Genomic DNA, 15,110 nt, shown 5'->3' on the forward strand with positions numbered 1-15,110 from the left:
GTTTACTTATCATAGACGTTGCTACCAAATTTGATGCCTCTACGTGAAACTTGCCCTGGGGCTGACTTTACATAGACACCTAGAAATTGCCAATACTACTCTAAAATGCCGGCTTCAAAACAAAAGAGCAGGCTTCCTTTTTATTTTCAAATAATGGTTCCTCAGACTTTTTGGTAGGTTATCTCATAATAGACGCGCCTACCAATTTTTTGTCAATAAATACAATTTTGAAGCACATGCACTTATTCCTTTTCTGTTGAAGAATTTATAAAAATAACAGAGAGTTTTGTGGATTTGGCCGCGGATGGTCAAAATCGTATTCTTGGAGAGCTTTGTTGTGAAGTGTTGGAGATGATTTGGACGCCAACGTGTAATGATTTCCTTCTTCTCTGGAGACACTTTTTATCCGCATGTTTTTACCATTCTGGTTGGAGGATGGCTCGGAATCAATGTTGTGACCTAGTGGCACCATTGGCAAATGCGCTCGGAGGCGTTTGCGCCAGGAAGCGAGCGTGGAAGGGGGTGAAGCCGTGGATGACGAGGTGACGTACAGTTCAAGGGAACGGCGGCAGCTGCGTGACCGTTGGATGTTACGGACAGCGGAGCTATTGATAGTTTTTTTCAGAGCGTATCGCTAATGCGGAATTTGTGGCGAATTTCACAATGACCTTTTTTGTCCTCACGTTAATTGGCATGAAGTAATTCTCGCAGCGATGGCTTGTGCATTCCCCTCCACCTCTTTTTTTCCCCCTTTGGGCAGATTTGATTGACATAGCTACACAGAATAAAGGCTGAAATCCGATTGGGTAGAACAATCTTGCATCCACTTTGCATACATGCAACTTTGCACGCATTCATACCATTTTGTTGGACAATATAAGTGTACTGATGTTTTTTTTTTTTAATGTGAGTGAAAGTTGGTCTTTCACAACTGGACAGAAATCGACCCATCATCGGCCGGGACGATTATCGGGAAAGATATTATTTGAAATGATATTGGTATCGTCCTTTTTATTTATTTGAAGTCCGACCGGCAGCTATGAAGGAATCAATATAAATGTGTTGCCTTTAAAGGCTGATTCAACGGGACGTTTTTGTTTCAAATAATGCAAAGAAAATAGTTGTTATATTTTTAAATGATTGTTGCGTTTCAACAGATGTTGTTAGTTTTGTTTGTTTGAGGGAAAGTTTTCCAATATGGGTACTCTCGGTTTCGTGGATGACGCATTTCCGTTTCCGGGTCTGCAGAAGGCCGCGCTAATCGAGCAGAATGCGATTTGACGCCACCCTCTGTGAATTATCAGGCAGGAATGCCGTAAGTCTCGTTTGATTATATTTCAAAGATATGAGTATCGTTATTAAGATAGATTTTCGTCGTATTGGCGATAGAAATACTTCCGGTTTAGCCGATGACGCATTTCCGTTTGCGGGTTTGCAGACGGTCATGCTAATCGAACAGAATGCTATCTGACGCCGTCCTCTGTGAATTATCCGACATGAATGCCGTAAGTTTCATTTGATCACATTTCAAACATGAATATCGATATTAAGGTATATTTCGTCGTATTGCTGATAGAAGTACTTTCGTTTTTGCGGTTGACGCATTTCCGTTTCCGGGTTATTTGTGTGCCTAAATAAACGTGGTTTAGGCATTTCAATGAGGTTCAGTTTTTCCATTACGATTATTACGTTTTTACTGTAAATGAATATCGGCTACAACTATCAGTTATTGGCCTCCTCCATTACAATTTTTTTCTTTTTTAACTTTATATAATCCTCTACTACTAATATTGTGTATTGATATCGGTCCTGAAAACCCCATAATCGGTCGACCTCTAGGAGCTCGTGACATTTTTTTTTTTTTATGCAAACTCATTGTTTCTGGGAAGTCGGACCCTAACCGCAGGATTATGTTTTATAGCGAGAAAGTGTCTTAAGAGTTTCTGCGTGTCACAGAGGTTTATGTGTGTGTGATTCAATGTGAGGTTGTGTGCACCGGAGGGGGTGTTTGTCCACGCGGCGCCAATGTTTGCACAGGGCTGTCACGATGACTGGGTCTGGCTGTCTCATCTGGAAGGCCGGGACCCAGCGCAGAGTGCTCTTAAAGCGCAGATTATCGCACTTCTTGTCATATCGGCCGACGAGAAGCAGACGCGCCCGTGGAAGGACACGCCAAGAACAAGCACATTTCGTCACATATGCTCGCGCGCACACAAAGTGGATTTGTTGATGCATTTCTAGGAAGTGACTACAGCTTGGGTGGATTACATCTGCCAACACGGTGAAATGATGAGAAGATCATTTGTAATTCGGGCTTGAAACCTTTTCGTAGGATTCTGCAGCGGGAGCCAAGTGTCATAACAATGATGATTTGTTTGAGGATGCAGTTTGGACTCCCTAAAACAGGGGTGGGGAGACTGTGGTCCGCTTGCAAAAAAAATAGTCAAAATGACCCGAAAATGTTCGCTTCAAGCCAAAACAGCGGACTACCTGTGTCTTTTCTGGCGTAGGTTCTTGAGACTGAATTGTGGGTCTTGTCATGATTGATGTACCTGCCAAATTTTATATCCCTAAGAAAATATGACTTTGCAGGCTGAAAGCTATTTGACCTGGAAATGGCCAAATTGGTTCTAAAATGGCTGCTTCGAGCCAATGTAGCAGATTTTATGTTTTGTTTCGGGCATGGATCCTTGAGGCTTTTTTGTGGGTCTTGTCATAATGGATAACTGTGACCATTGGGTAGCACTGTTTCAACACTTAAAACACAGCTATTACCTACATGCAAGTGTTACTGAAGAATGGAAGTCAACCTTTCAATGGCAGCGCCCATATTTACATAGAACTCAATATTCTGTTGGCCTTGAAAGGTGAGTGAAAACGCAAAATAGACTGGCCCCGTAGAGGTTTCTTTTTCCAATAACACTTGACACTGAATGTGTTAAGGGGCTGAAATTTCAAGGTAATGTTTGGCAGCCATGAATTTAATACGAACCTTGACTGGAAAAGGTTTTCCTCAACCTCGTCCTCAAGAAAGTCAATTCCAGTGGCTGCAGAAGGCTCAGGTGTTAAATAGATCTTCCATTTTATTTCTAGCCCATTAATTATGAATAAAAAGCAGTATAGCGTAGCATTTTCGCCCTATAGCCTCAAGGCCATGTCTTTGCCAAAGGCTATTTATCTTGATGTGCAATTCAATTCTGGTCTCTTTATTAGGATGAATGTGCTTCCTCAAAGCTTTCAGTCATCCATTTCATAACGGTCATCCGCCGTGTTTAAATGCGGGCTATAGGGGCCCTTGACATGACGAGAGCCCGCGAATCGCTGCTGGTTATCTGTGATTGGCGACTGCGGCGATGAGGTTAATGTAGCGGAACCTTCTCACTGCCCCTAAACGCCTCCTCCTCCTCCCCTAGTGTGGTCTCATCCTCCCTACTGTGTCACGCTTGACTCATCGCGTGGGAGGAAGAGGGGGTTGAGTGATGGGCAGTAAGTGGTCCGCAATTGGCCCACGCAGGAGAGCGCTCGCGAGCGCCGACGGCCAATGGCGTGGGCTCGGCTCGGTCAGAAGGATGTTTCCCTGCGGTAGGGACGGAGTTGTTTGCGCGCTCGGTGTCTCACCCGGGGAACAAAATGTGAGTTTGCGATCGGAAACGACGGCAGTCGGCGAGAACGGTGGGACCCTCAGAGGTGAGCTCGGTTTTACCGCATCCCCGCTGTGTTTGTCGTGTCAGAAAATACCTTTTTCGGCAAGACAGTTCAAAGCTGCTGTAAGGATAATATTACTGGTATGGTAGTCACACACGCGCACACACACACACACACACACACACATATATATATATATATATATATATATATATATATATATATATATACACTGCCCCTAAACGCCTTGAAATGTATGAAAATAAGAGATTTGCAGACAATTAGTAGACGAACTTTAAACGTGTTTTTTTTTTCTCACAAGTAAGGGTTTCAACTTGGCAACATTCAAATTGCTGCAACTTCGTTAACTTTTGATCTACCTCCGTGTTTTTTAGGGATATGACAAAAAAAAACGGTTGAAACCGGAAAGGTCTTTCAAACCGAATTGTTCCGTTTTCAAATATATCGTGTGTAGTATTAAATTATCTTTTGGAGAAAAAAAATAACACGTTTACATGACTGATGGACATTCAAATGTACGTGAAAAAAATGACAACAAAAAAGTTCCATATTTTTATGTTATGTGGTCTATCTCCATATTTTGCCCATATATTGGGTGCACCATATGAAAAGGCGCATGCACAAACATACTAGTAGAGTCCATGTAAAAATGAAACGTGAGTAATGTTCTCTGAATAGTTTATCAGCATACCTACTGCACCTAATACGTACTGCACGTATTGATTTATTGCTGCCAGCATACAGATTGTATTTTGTCCCTGTATCAATGGGAAATGGTCTGAAACTTAGTCAAAGGGAGAGCTTACCAAAACATCTAACAGATTTTTGGAACCCGCATCCAAAAGGCGCACCAGATTCTAGGGCGCACGATTGTTTTTTGAGAAAATTAAAGGCTTTTATTTGCATCTTATGGTACGGAAAATATCGTATTTGGCAAGAACTCTGGGACTGAATCTTAGCGTATCGTGTGTATGTATAGATAATTTCCTTCCTGCTTATTATTTGCTTATTTTCAGGCTGATTTGATTCTCTTGCGTCTTGTTCCTTGGCAGTTGACCGCAGTAGGGTGCGAGTGAGCGCCCCAGGAGGACCTCCCTCCCCTCAACCCCAATAACCGTTCAGCAAACATCCACCTGGGACCAAAATGATGACGCGGTGGCTGTCCTGCTTGGTCCTGCTCTCCTCCTTGGCGTGGGCTCCCGCCGTCTCGGCCTACGCAACCACCCGGGCTCAGAGCCTGAGGGGTCGCATCCAGAGGGACCGGCGGAACATCCGGCCCAACATCATCCTCATCATGACTGATGATCAGGATGTTGAGCTGGGTAAGGTGGATGCAACGCAATATGATGGATGGAGTTATGTAAAAAAAAAAGCAAGGAAAAAAAATCCCAGCACTTTTAGCAACGCTCAAAGTAGATGAATTCCCCGCAAAAAATCAGTGTATTGAAGGAAACGCTGATGTATTCCTCACATGAAATATTCAACACAAGCAGCAAACGACCATCTGTCTGATTATATGTGCACATTCGAATTATGTAACCACTCAGGGAAAATGTCATTAGCAGTAGAAGCTTGGCTACACTTCTTCCAAAGGTCACCATTTCTCACTCCTCCTCCTCCTCCTCCTCTTCTTCCTCCAGGCTCTCTGCAGGTCATGAACAAAACCCGCAAGATCATGGAGGACGGCGGCACCACCTTCACCAACGCCTTCGTCACCACGCCCATGTGCTGCCCGTCGCGCTCCTCCATGCTGACGGGCAAGTACGTCCACAACCACAACACCTACACCAACAACGAGAACTGCTCGTCGCCGTCCTGGCAGGCCCAGCACGAGCCGCGTTCTTTCGCCGTCTACCTCAACAACACGGGCTACAGGACAGGTGGGTGGAGCAACCGTGTGGCTATTCGGTCACATCGTTTTAGGATTCCATGACCATTAGTCTGCAAATGTCTCCAAATTTGATTCCTGAGTGAGGCAGAGCAGACTATCGTGCGCTTTCTTGACTAAGGACTACTTTGAAAGAATTGTATAAAAGCCTCGTCGCAAATCTTCAGCAGTATTTGTCCAAATTTGGTATCCGGTGTCTTGGGATATTCAATGGGATATGTCAATGGGAAAAACACTAGGGAGCTGAAATTTCCAGCGGATGATTAAAACATTTACATTTTAAAAATGCGACGGTTCGGACATTTCTGTGTGATCGCAGCTGGACGTGCGAGATTTTGTGTTCAAAAATAATCATTGTCCAAATTTTGGACCATATAAAACCATTATAATTACAATTTTTGAGATGCATTTTAATAGGATTTATCACAATGATTTCCCCGCAATTTTTGCAACATTCTGTTGTGTGTCAAACTATGTCAGCAAAGAAAATTATTTTTTGACCTGTGTTTCACCTCAAGACAGTAGGTGGCGGTAGAGACCAGTGAATGGCTATGTCTTAAAGTGTCATTGTTACGTCACAGCCTACAAAGACAGACCATACAATTTTTCATTTTTTTCTGGGTGTTGGATAGAACTGAAGCCACTGAACAATTCGAGTGGTTGAAGGAAAAAAAAATCATAAATAACTTTAATTATTACTTTTAAGGCATTTACAAAAAATGGAAAAAAAAGGAATGTGTATAGTTTGCATATCTAATAGTCACAGTTAGTACTACAGTGCTCAATTGGCTTGTATTAGGTAAGCATTAGTCAAGGGTATCAGCTCTTCTTCATAAAAAAACGTATTTGACCAGGATTTTATTATTTATTATTTTTATTACTGTTTTAAAAGATGAGAATTCTCGTCCATGGCACTGAATGAGTTGAAAAGGATACCTCGGGAACTCGTGCATAAAATAACAAATCAAAACAGACTCATCGGCTAACAAGCTCGCGGGCATGTTCCCGGCAAACTATGCTGACGATCCGAAGCGTGTCATGACCCCTTAGCCTCGGATCCATTAGCGGCTGCGCTCGTTTCAGACGTATTGACTCGGCGCTCGCCATTTTTTTTTTTTTTTACAGTAAGCCACGCTGTCTGTCTGCTGTGAGAAATGCAAACATTGCGACGCCTGCCAGGTCACTGTCGGGCCTCATCAGACGCTGTCTCGCGTGAGCAAGCGAACCATTGACAATCGTCAGCCCGAAAGTTTTCTAAGCGGATGGGGGGGGGGGGGGGGGGGGGTCTGTCTGAACGCAGCCACACCACAGGATAATCATGTTAATCTTTCAGAGATCTGAAATGAGCCAGTGATTGCAATGAGCTTTCTTGGAAAACACATGCGGTGTTTGAATGTAGTCGTTTTTTTTTTTTTTTGCAGCCTTCTTCGGCAAGTACCTCAACGAGTACAACGGCAGCTACGTTCCGCCTGGGTGGCGCGAGTGGGTCGGACTGATCAAAAATTCCCGCTTCTACAATTACACCGTCTGTCGGAACGGTTACAAGGAGAAACACGGCGCGAGTTACGCCAAGGTATGTCTTCCCATTAAACCCCGCAATAAACCCAGAGACAGTTAATCCCTCTCACGCATTCGTTTTCCGGAAAATTACAGGTTCTCCGTCGCTTATAAACACAGACGTCGCTTCTCTTATCGCTGCTCTGCGCTGGAATTCTGAGGGAATTAAAGGGGATGACTTTATTACGTCTCGCCTTGTCAGTGTTTAGATGGTAACGTTCAAGCAGCGAAATGAAAAGCCGCTGCGGGGTGCCATAAACACCACCTTGGGTTGGGATTCAAATCGGGAATGTAGTGATGGGAAGTAACAAATTCTTCATGTGCGGTAGTTTACATTTTTCGGGTCTGTGTACTTTACTTGACGACTCATTTTCCTGAATTCCAAACAGAGAGCTGTCATTTATATTCCTTACATCAAAATAGTCTTTTCGGCCTCACACCACGTACTATATTTAAGACACACATACATTTATAAAAACTTGTATGCTTTTGTTCACTTGTATGCTTTTGTTCATTAGTCGGCCAGCTAGCTAGCTTGCTAGCTGGCGGCATTTTTCGGACTTTTGTCTTTTAAACAGATAGCTGTTCTTTACATGGTCAAAATAGGTTTGTTGTTTTGTTCAGCCTCAAATAACATACAAAATATTTCAAATGCATGTACATACATTCAAAACTTGAGTGCTTTTGTTCACATGAGTGTTTATCCTACGGCGAATTGAGGTATTATTACTCGGCTAGCTAACTAGCATGCGGGATAGCTGGTGGCATTTTTCGGACTTGATTTTTGAACAGGTAACTAATTGCTATTCCTTACACTATATACAGATATTTAAGATGCATTTACATGTATAAAAGCTTAAGTGATTTGTTGCTAGGCTCAAGCATGTTACCTAGCTCACAAGCTAGCTTGCTAGCTAGCTGGTGGCAGTTTTCTGACTTGTCTTTTAAACAGTTGTCATTTCTATTCAAATAGGCGTGTTACTTTTTTAAGCGTACAACTATTTAAGATACATGTACATATATAAAATCGCATGTGTGTTTATCCAGCGATATATTGAACTGTTAATCGTAGCCTCAGCCCTGTTAGCTATTTCGCGAGCTAGCTTGTGGCTTGAGCCTCTCGACAACGGACCTTTCACACGATAAGACGTATTTTAGCCATGGGAGCTAAGTATCGCTTTTTTCCTATCTGTGTCGTTGCTCAAGTGAAGTTTGTAAGTTCTTTTGCCACCTCCGATGGAATGCGAGGAAAGGTTACCACCGGCTGACAACAAGAGATGAACCCGCTCGCGGTCGTTCCTCTCCGCTTTTGCGGCGGAATGCAGCCGTCTGGCCTGCGTGTTTTCCTAAGAGCTGTCAGTGAGGGTTCGCGGTGGTGTGCCAACATCTTCCCAGAGTTGCTGGAGATTTATCGTTTGTCAACTTTTCGTGACGGGCTGCGCAAGAGACAGGGCAAACAAACGTTTAGACGGCGGCGGGAGGCTCGAGATCGGAGGTGTTTACAAGACTCCGACGTGGTCAGCACTTTGCGGTTTTAGAAGCAAATGGACACTCTATTTCCTATTTGGTGATGAAAAGAAAAAGTGAACTCGCACCAGGCCGTCAACCATGCTGTCTCCCTTTTAGACTCTGTCAGGACAGTCTTCAAACATTGTGATCTGATGAGACTCCGCTGAACTCAAAGCCACCCTCAGCCCTAATGTGAGACGTGGGAATTGGAAAATTAACCCTTTCATTCGCGGCGGGCAGCCCTTTTAGGCATTTTATTGGCTACTTTTATGCTGATAAACCTATTTAAAATTGCTTGAGAACAAATCTACCATGTAGCAAAGACAGCTTTTTTGTACTGTAGGGAATCAAAACGCTGCGCACTGCAGTGAGGCTTGTCTAACACCCATACACACAAAATTCACACTTTTCAGGCACGTGCGGCCGCCGCCCTGCCCTTTAATGGCTTGGCTGTGAAGCCTATTCATAAAACCCTACTTGTGACACTACCTATTTTTTTTTCACGCCTTCGTTCCGATCACGCCCTTCCACGTGGTGTACGCCGGACCATCGGAAACTTCGGAGACTGTTTTTTTTTTTTTTTTTTACCCTGGAGACACGTGATGGGTGACGTTAAAAACAATGGCGTCAGTAGAGCCAGCGGCGGTGTCGGATTTAATAGGGTAGGGATACCCGGACGAGGGAACAACCCTCACACTGTACGCGCACACACGTACGGGCAGGCAGGCTGCCAGCTGTTGACTCAACAAATCGGTGCTGTGTGTACTCGCTGAACCCGCTTCACCCCCCCCAACGCCCCTCCGTAATGGTTAGATGTACTGTAACACCTCCCCTGGTTCCGCTTTCAGGATTACTTCACTGACTTGATCACCAACGATAGCGTCAACTTCTTCCGCATGTCCAAGAGGATGTACCCGCACCGCCCGGTGATGATGGTCATCAGCCACGCCGCCCCCCACGGCCCAGAAGACTCGGCACCGCAGTACGCCGAGTTTTTCCCCAACGCCTCCCAACACATGTGAGTATTCCACCAGAAAGTCCAAAAGGGATGTGTAACGGATGTGAAAATGGTTATTTTCCTCTTGAAGTTTAGCCTGGGTTGTTAGTGGAAGTTACAGTCTTCAACGCTCGTGCATTTAAGACAAAACTACCGAACGTGTGGAAGTGAATTGCTATAAATGAGCAGTCAGTCTGTCTGTCGATAACCAGCGAGCTAATTAGCCATCTTAGTTAGCTAGCTAGCTCTTTTCTGTCTACCTATCAATCAGTTGATCTGAAGTTAGCTAATTAGCTAGTTATCTCTATGAAATAAGTAGCTATTTATGTCTGTGTCTAAAATTCCTATCTCGCGATTCATCTTCCATAGGTAGCTAGCTACTTATACATCTTGTCTGTCTTTATCCGTCCTGTCTGACTCTTTCAATCTTGCTATCATCCATCTAACTATTCAGCTAGCTTAGCTAGCTAGCCATTTATAAATCTTGACTGTCTGTCTAAGATAGCAAGCTAGCTATTCATCCATCTTAGGTCGCTAGCTCGCTCTTTTCTGTCTACCTATCCACCAATTGAGCTGTCTGTTGAAGTTATCTGTTTTAAAACGCAAGCTATTTATTTTGTGAGCTATTTGTGAGCAATCTAAATATTCATCTAGTTTAGCTAGCTAGCTATTTATAGATCTTGTCTGTCTCTCTGTCTTTTCGTTTTTTTTTACTATGATTGGCTCTGTCATCAAAACAAAAGTCCCCTTTCACCCAGAGAAGTCTCCAAATTGCTGTAAGAGAATATCTGGAATGTGTTTGGCTGTGCCCTATTTTCCACCGCTGCGTTAATCCGACATACGGCACAAAAATATCGACTGCTGTTCTATATAACGAAGGACAGCTACAAAAGTCCGCGAATAGTTCAACTGCCAAATACGAAGCGGCTCGCTCTTCTTCCCTCAACCCGACAGCGACGGAACGCTAACGCCTCTTGCGTATTAGCGGCCGTGCTCTTTTGGTTTCCCGGCGATGGCGGGTTGCCATGACACTTGAAAGACCGCGAGAGGGAAGTCAAAATCGGCGTCTCGCGCCGGCCTCCCGGTTCCCCGAAACGCTCCCGGGCAGCATCCAAAAGTTTCTCCTGTCACTTTCCCAGCGTCCCGCTTTCACCCTCGCCGTCCCTTAGCCCACTTAACATTCCCTCCCGCCTGTTTGCACTGTCGCTCCATTCATCCCTCCCTCCCTCTGTTTTCCCAAGTCTCTTTCTTGGTTTTCGGCCCTCCCCTCACATGGGACTTCCTGACCCTGTCCATATCAATCAGTACTTTCTCTCTGCCGCGCATCCCGGCCGGGGAGCAGAGGAATGCATTGTGTGGCGCGGAGAACACCCTTTGTGGCATTATGATTTTATTTTTAGCCTCTCCGCCCCCAACTCCCCCGGATGAGCGATGGGGGATTGTGCGTGCGGCCTTTTGGTGGACGTTAGGCATTCTAGATGGATTTGCTTTTCCTTCTTTGGTTCGATACGGAAGAGGTCCTCGGTCGGGGCGCGGAGAAGAAAAGTCATGCGGCGGTTGAGAATCCTACCGTCTCCTGTAAAAACGCTGGGCGGTAGAGAATTGATTGTTATGCATTTGAACTTCAAAGTTGGATTGTTTTTTTTAGGGGGTTGTAGAACGATTGATAGGACCAAACTGGATTTTTTCAGGCCTAATATGAATAAAATGTTATTAGGTGATTAATCAGCCAATTAAATTGAAGAAAATCTACCACATTTATTTTATAGACATAAATATGGCTGTTTTACAATAGTTTGCTCATAAATGTGTTTATAACTTTACAATAGACAGAAATCAGCAACGAAATGGATTTTTTTTGCGCCATTTTATCTGGTGGAATGTTGTCATTTTTGTCCTATGCTCTGATGTTAGTGTAAGAAAAAAAATGGTGCTTTTTTTCTGCGCATTTTAGATTGAGATTTTTAAAATACTTTTTGTATTTCTTTTTGTATTTAATACTTTTTCAGAATTTGTTTTCAGCAAGGAGCGCTTGAAAGTCATTGTCTTCGAAAATCTCTGCAACTTTTTGCTGTGGCTCCTCCCCTTAACTTACAAAGTTTAACTGAATTGAGATATAGCACCTCAGCATCTGTCTTGTAGTTTTTTTATTAGACGGGACTTTGAGTGATATCTTAGGGTTTTCCAGAAAATAAAATAAATTTTTATTTATTAGTATTACTGTCTAAAATATGTCTCAACAGCTCTGTATATATTAGGAATCCGGTGAGAACCTCAATGCCCTTTCACACTGGTAAATAATATATTAGGGTGAGAAAAGCAAGGCATTTGTCATGCATACAGGTGTGAAACATTGCCCCCTGGTGGTAGGATAACAAAGTGCTTGATTTGACATGCACGCTAGCAGTGTTTTTAAGCGTTAATATCGGCTCAATTAATCGCGGCAGCAATATCGTGATTTAAATTTGATTAATTGTGCAGCCTTATGACTGCATATGGCCTATTTGAGCATTTTGATTCGACTTGCTCGGCAATTCCATGTAAAAAGCCACACACATTGAACCCACAAGTGCTCATCATTACAAAAAAAGAAAAAGCATATTTGGGGGCGGGCAACAAGGCTGTCGTGAGAAGAGGCTCCCTCTGGCATTAGTCCCTATTAAAGAAGCATAATTCCGAATGCATCAAGAGGCGAGGTGGCAGGAGTAGGAGGAGCCGCCTCATAAATCATACGCGCAGCCTGTACTTTTGCCGGGGATGTGTTTTATTAATGCGATTAACATTCCTTTTGGTTTAACCGCTGTGGATGCGGTTTTCCCAACAGTGTAAGGACGTAGATTTGAAGTGCTGCTCAAGGGAATGCCGGTAATCCCCCCCGCTTTCTTTTTTTTTTTTTTTTTTTTAATTCGAGAGGATATTCCTCTTGTAATCCAACGCTTGTTACCCGAGCGGCAGGTGTGACCTCGCCGCTCCCGATTGGCGGTGCGGAGACAGGTGCCTTTTGTCGGGGCTTACGAGACCGCCCGGATCGGAGGGTGAAGGGTTCACGCGCGCTCACAAAAGCGGCGCTGCTCTCGTCGCGGCTCTTCATTAAGGCTTCCGTGAGTGGAATGCGGCCCGCTCGATTTATGGGGAGAATGGAAAGCGTGTTCGTGCTGCAGCATTACCGGGAACATTTAGTTCTTGGTGCAAAAGGTTGCTGCCGCCTGACATTTACTACATTTGCAGTGTAGATGGGATCAGAAAGAACAGTCCGAAAACTATCATTTACGCATATAAACATTTATAAATTGATGATAAAATCCACCAACAAATAAACTATCTTGACTGGTTACGGTGGGGGTCTGTGAAGCCGCTTGAGGGACTACTATTTTAACTACTATTTTTACTTTTACAATTGTTTTTTTCTTGTATTATTTTTATTTAATTGTATTATTTTATATCATATTATATTATATTTTATTTTATATATATATATATATATATATTTTTTTTTAATTGTATTGTTTTATTATCATTTTTTATTATATATATTTTTTTAAACAATATTTTTATTATTTAATTATTTGCCTATTCTTACTCAAACTACTATTTTAACAGAGTTCTTGCTGATATCAGCAAATCTAATATGATTTTTAATGCTGTGACAGGAACATCTTTTCAAATTACGAGCAAATGAATTGGAACATGACGCAACTTATAACTAAACGGTGTCATAGTAACTCTGTAAATTTTACAACAAGGAACAATCAAAAAAATAATGTCATTTACGCAACTTAATTCTAACCAGTGCCATAGTGACCCTTTTGCAAAATGTCTTCATTTAGTAGGTTTTTTTCACAGACGCTCACTGACATTAGTGACGGAATTTTCCAGCAGATGAGCCAAAGGTAATGTTATATGATCTATGCTTTGCAGTTACTGAAAAATCTTCCAAACATGGCGCAGGAATCTGAAGGCATTTTTTTTTTAGTCATAAGTGCTTTATGCTGGGTACAATTTACTTGGCTTGAAAAAAAAATATGAGAATCACATAAGAGCTGGGAATAATTGTTTACAACTAATGTTTGCATTGAAATTCAGTGTTCTATTACAAACAAAAAAAATCCATATACCATATCCATTTTTTATTTATGTATGACCTTGACAAACGAGCAGTTTTTATTCAACTTTAATGCTATAAACAAGCTAACAAACAGCGTTGCAACTGCAAATAAGCATGCAGACGGCTGATATAATATAATAATCTCAGGCATATATTCCTTATCCTCTGCGCAGAACCACTAATAAAGCAGCCCCAGTTAGTCATTTTTCAGACGACTTATTGAGTCTTCTGGGCCCAGAGTTTGATGCAAACCCCGCTTTAGGGGAACTATTATTTTTTCACCGGCGCTTGCCAGCCGTCAAAAGCGTTTCTCCGGGCCAAACGCCAGAGCCGGGCGGCGTGGCGAGGAGAGTCCGGTCTCTGTGGCGGAGAGGAGCGCTGGCACGCCACTATCAAGACCTTTTCCCCGGGCAAACACAGGCGCTATTGACGCCTGTCGAGCGCGGCGGACCGACGCGCCACCTGTTAGCGGGCCGCCACAGACGGCCTCTCACAGCCTCGCATGCAAACGCTTGCACAAAAGCCATCTTTCACAATATGTGCATGGATTTTGGAGCCTCGGCAGCGCGGACTCGTTCAATTTTCAAATCGAGAATCAATCTCTCCTGGTGTTCTGTAGTCGTTCATTGCCGCGTTTATTCTGTTGCGACGTGCATTTTTCATAGTGGATAAGCAATATCTATGTGTGTTGCTGCACCGTTGGTGTTCAAATGAATTTTGATGCTGTTTGCATGTCAATGGTGTTTTCTATTAGATGTTAGCATTTAGCAAGCAGGAAATGAGTTAGTTGTTTTCAAAATTATAAATAATTCATTATTTTATTTGTGTATTGGGGAGGAGCTCAGTTTAGCCTGGGTTGTTAGAGTCTGCTGCTTGTTTGTTAAAGGCTGTAATATTAGTGATGTATGATGATGTGTGCTGCAATTAGCTTGTCAATGGGGTTTTCCATTGAATGTTAGCATTTACCCAGCATGCATTTCTCAAGGCAATGTGTTTGGAAATGTTTGGTTTAGGGGAGGAGCTAAGTTTAGCCTGGGTTGTTAGTGGCTCTTATGAGTCTGCTGCTTGTTGGTTAAAGGCTGTAATATTAGTGATGTATGACTGTGATGCAATTAGCTTGTCAATGGAGTTTTCCATTGAATGTTAGCATGTACCCAGCATGCATTTCTCAAGGTTTAGGGGAGGAGCTAAGTTTAGCCTGGGTTGTTAGTGGCTATTAAGCCTTGCTACTTGTTCGTTTTATGTTTTTTTTTTTTCAAGTGATGAGTATAATGACAATTGATTTATTTTAAGGGTAAATTTGCCCGATAATTTTGAATGCAAATGTCTTGACAGCGTTTGATCAAGTTAACGGTTTCGTACGATGAAGAATTTTTCAATAGGGCTCA

General features: G+C 43.0%; 1 protein-coding gene across 2 annotated transcripts in view; it reads left to right on the forward strand.

The window, feature by feature from the left end:
* sulf1 (sulfatase 1) overlaps positions 1–15,110 on the forward strand; it is a 75,750-nt gene that overhangs the window by 48,448 nt on the left and 12,192 nt on the right. Inside the window, exons 1-5 of one of the 2 annotated variants that reach the window (XM_088402060.1) lie at positions 3,538–3,687; positions 4,719–4,988; positions 5,307–5,546; positions 6,976–7,127; positions 9,469–9,638. In XM_088402060.1, the coding sequence (XP_088258186.1) occupies positions 4,811–4,988; positions 5,307–5,546; positions 6,976–7,127; positions 9,469–9,638 (740 nt within the window). In that variant the 5' untranslated portion in view covers positions 3,538–3,687; positions 4,719–4,810. Of the gene's footprint in view, positions 1–3,537; positions 3,688–4,718; positions 4,989–5,306; positions 5,547–6,975; positions 7,128–9,468; positions 9,639–15,110 lie in introns of those variants that run through there. The other variant, XM_088402059.1, reaches the window with a different exon arrangement.

Source organism: Hippichthys cyanospilos, chromosome 19, assembly GCF_059441005.1.
Source record: "Hippichthys cyanospilos isolate Australia breed blue-spotted pipefish chromosome 19, RoL_Hcya_1.0, whole genome shotgun sequence".
NCBI classification, from domain to species: Eukaryota; Metazoa; Chordata; class Actinopteri; order Syngnathiformes; family Syngnathidae; genus Hippichthys; species Hippichthys cyanospilos.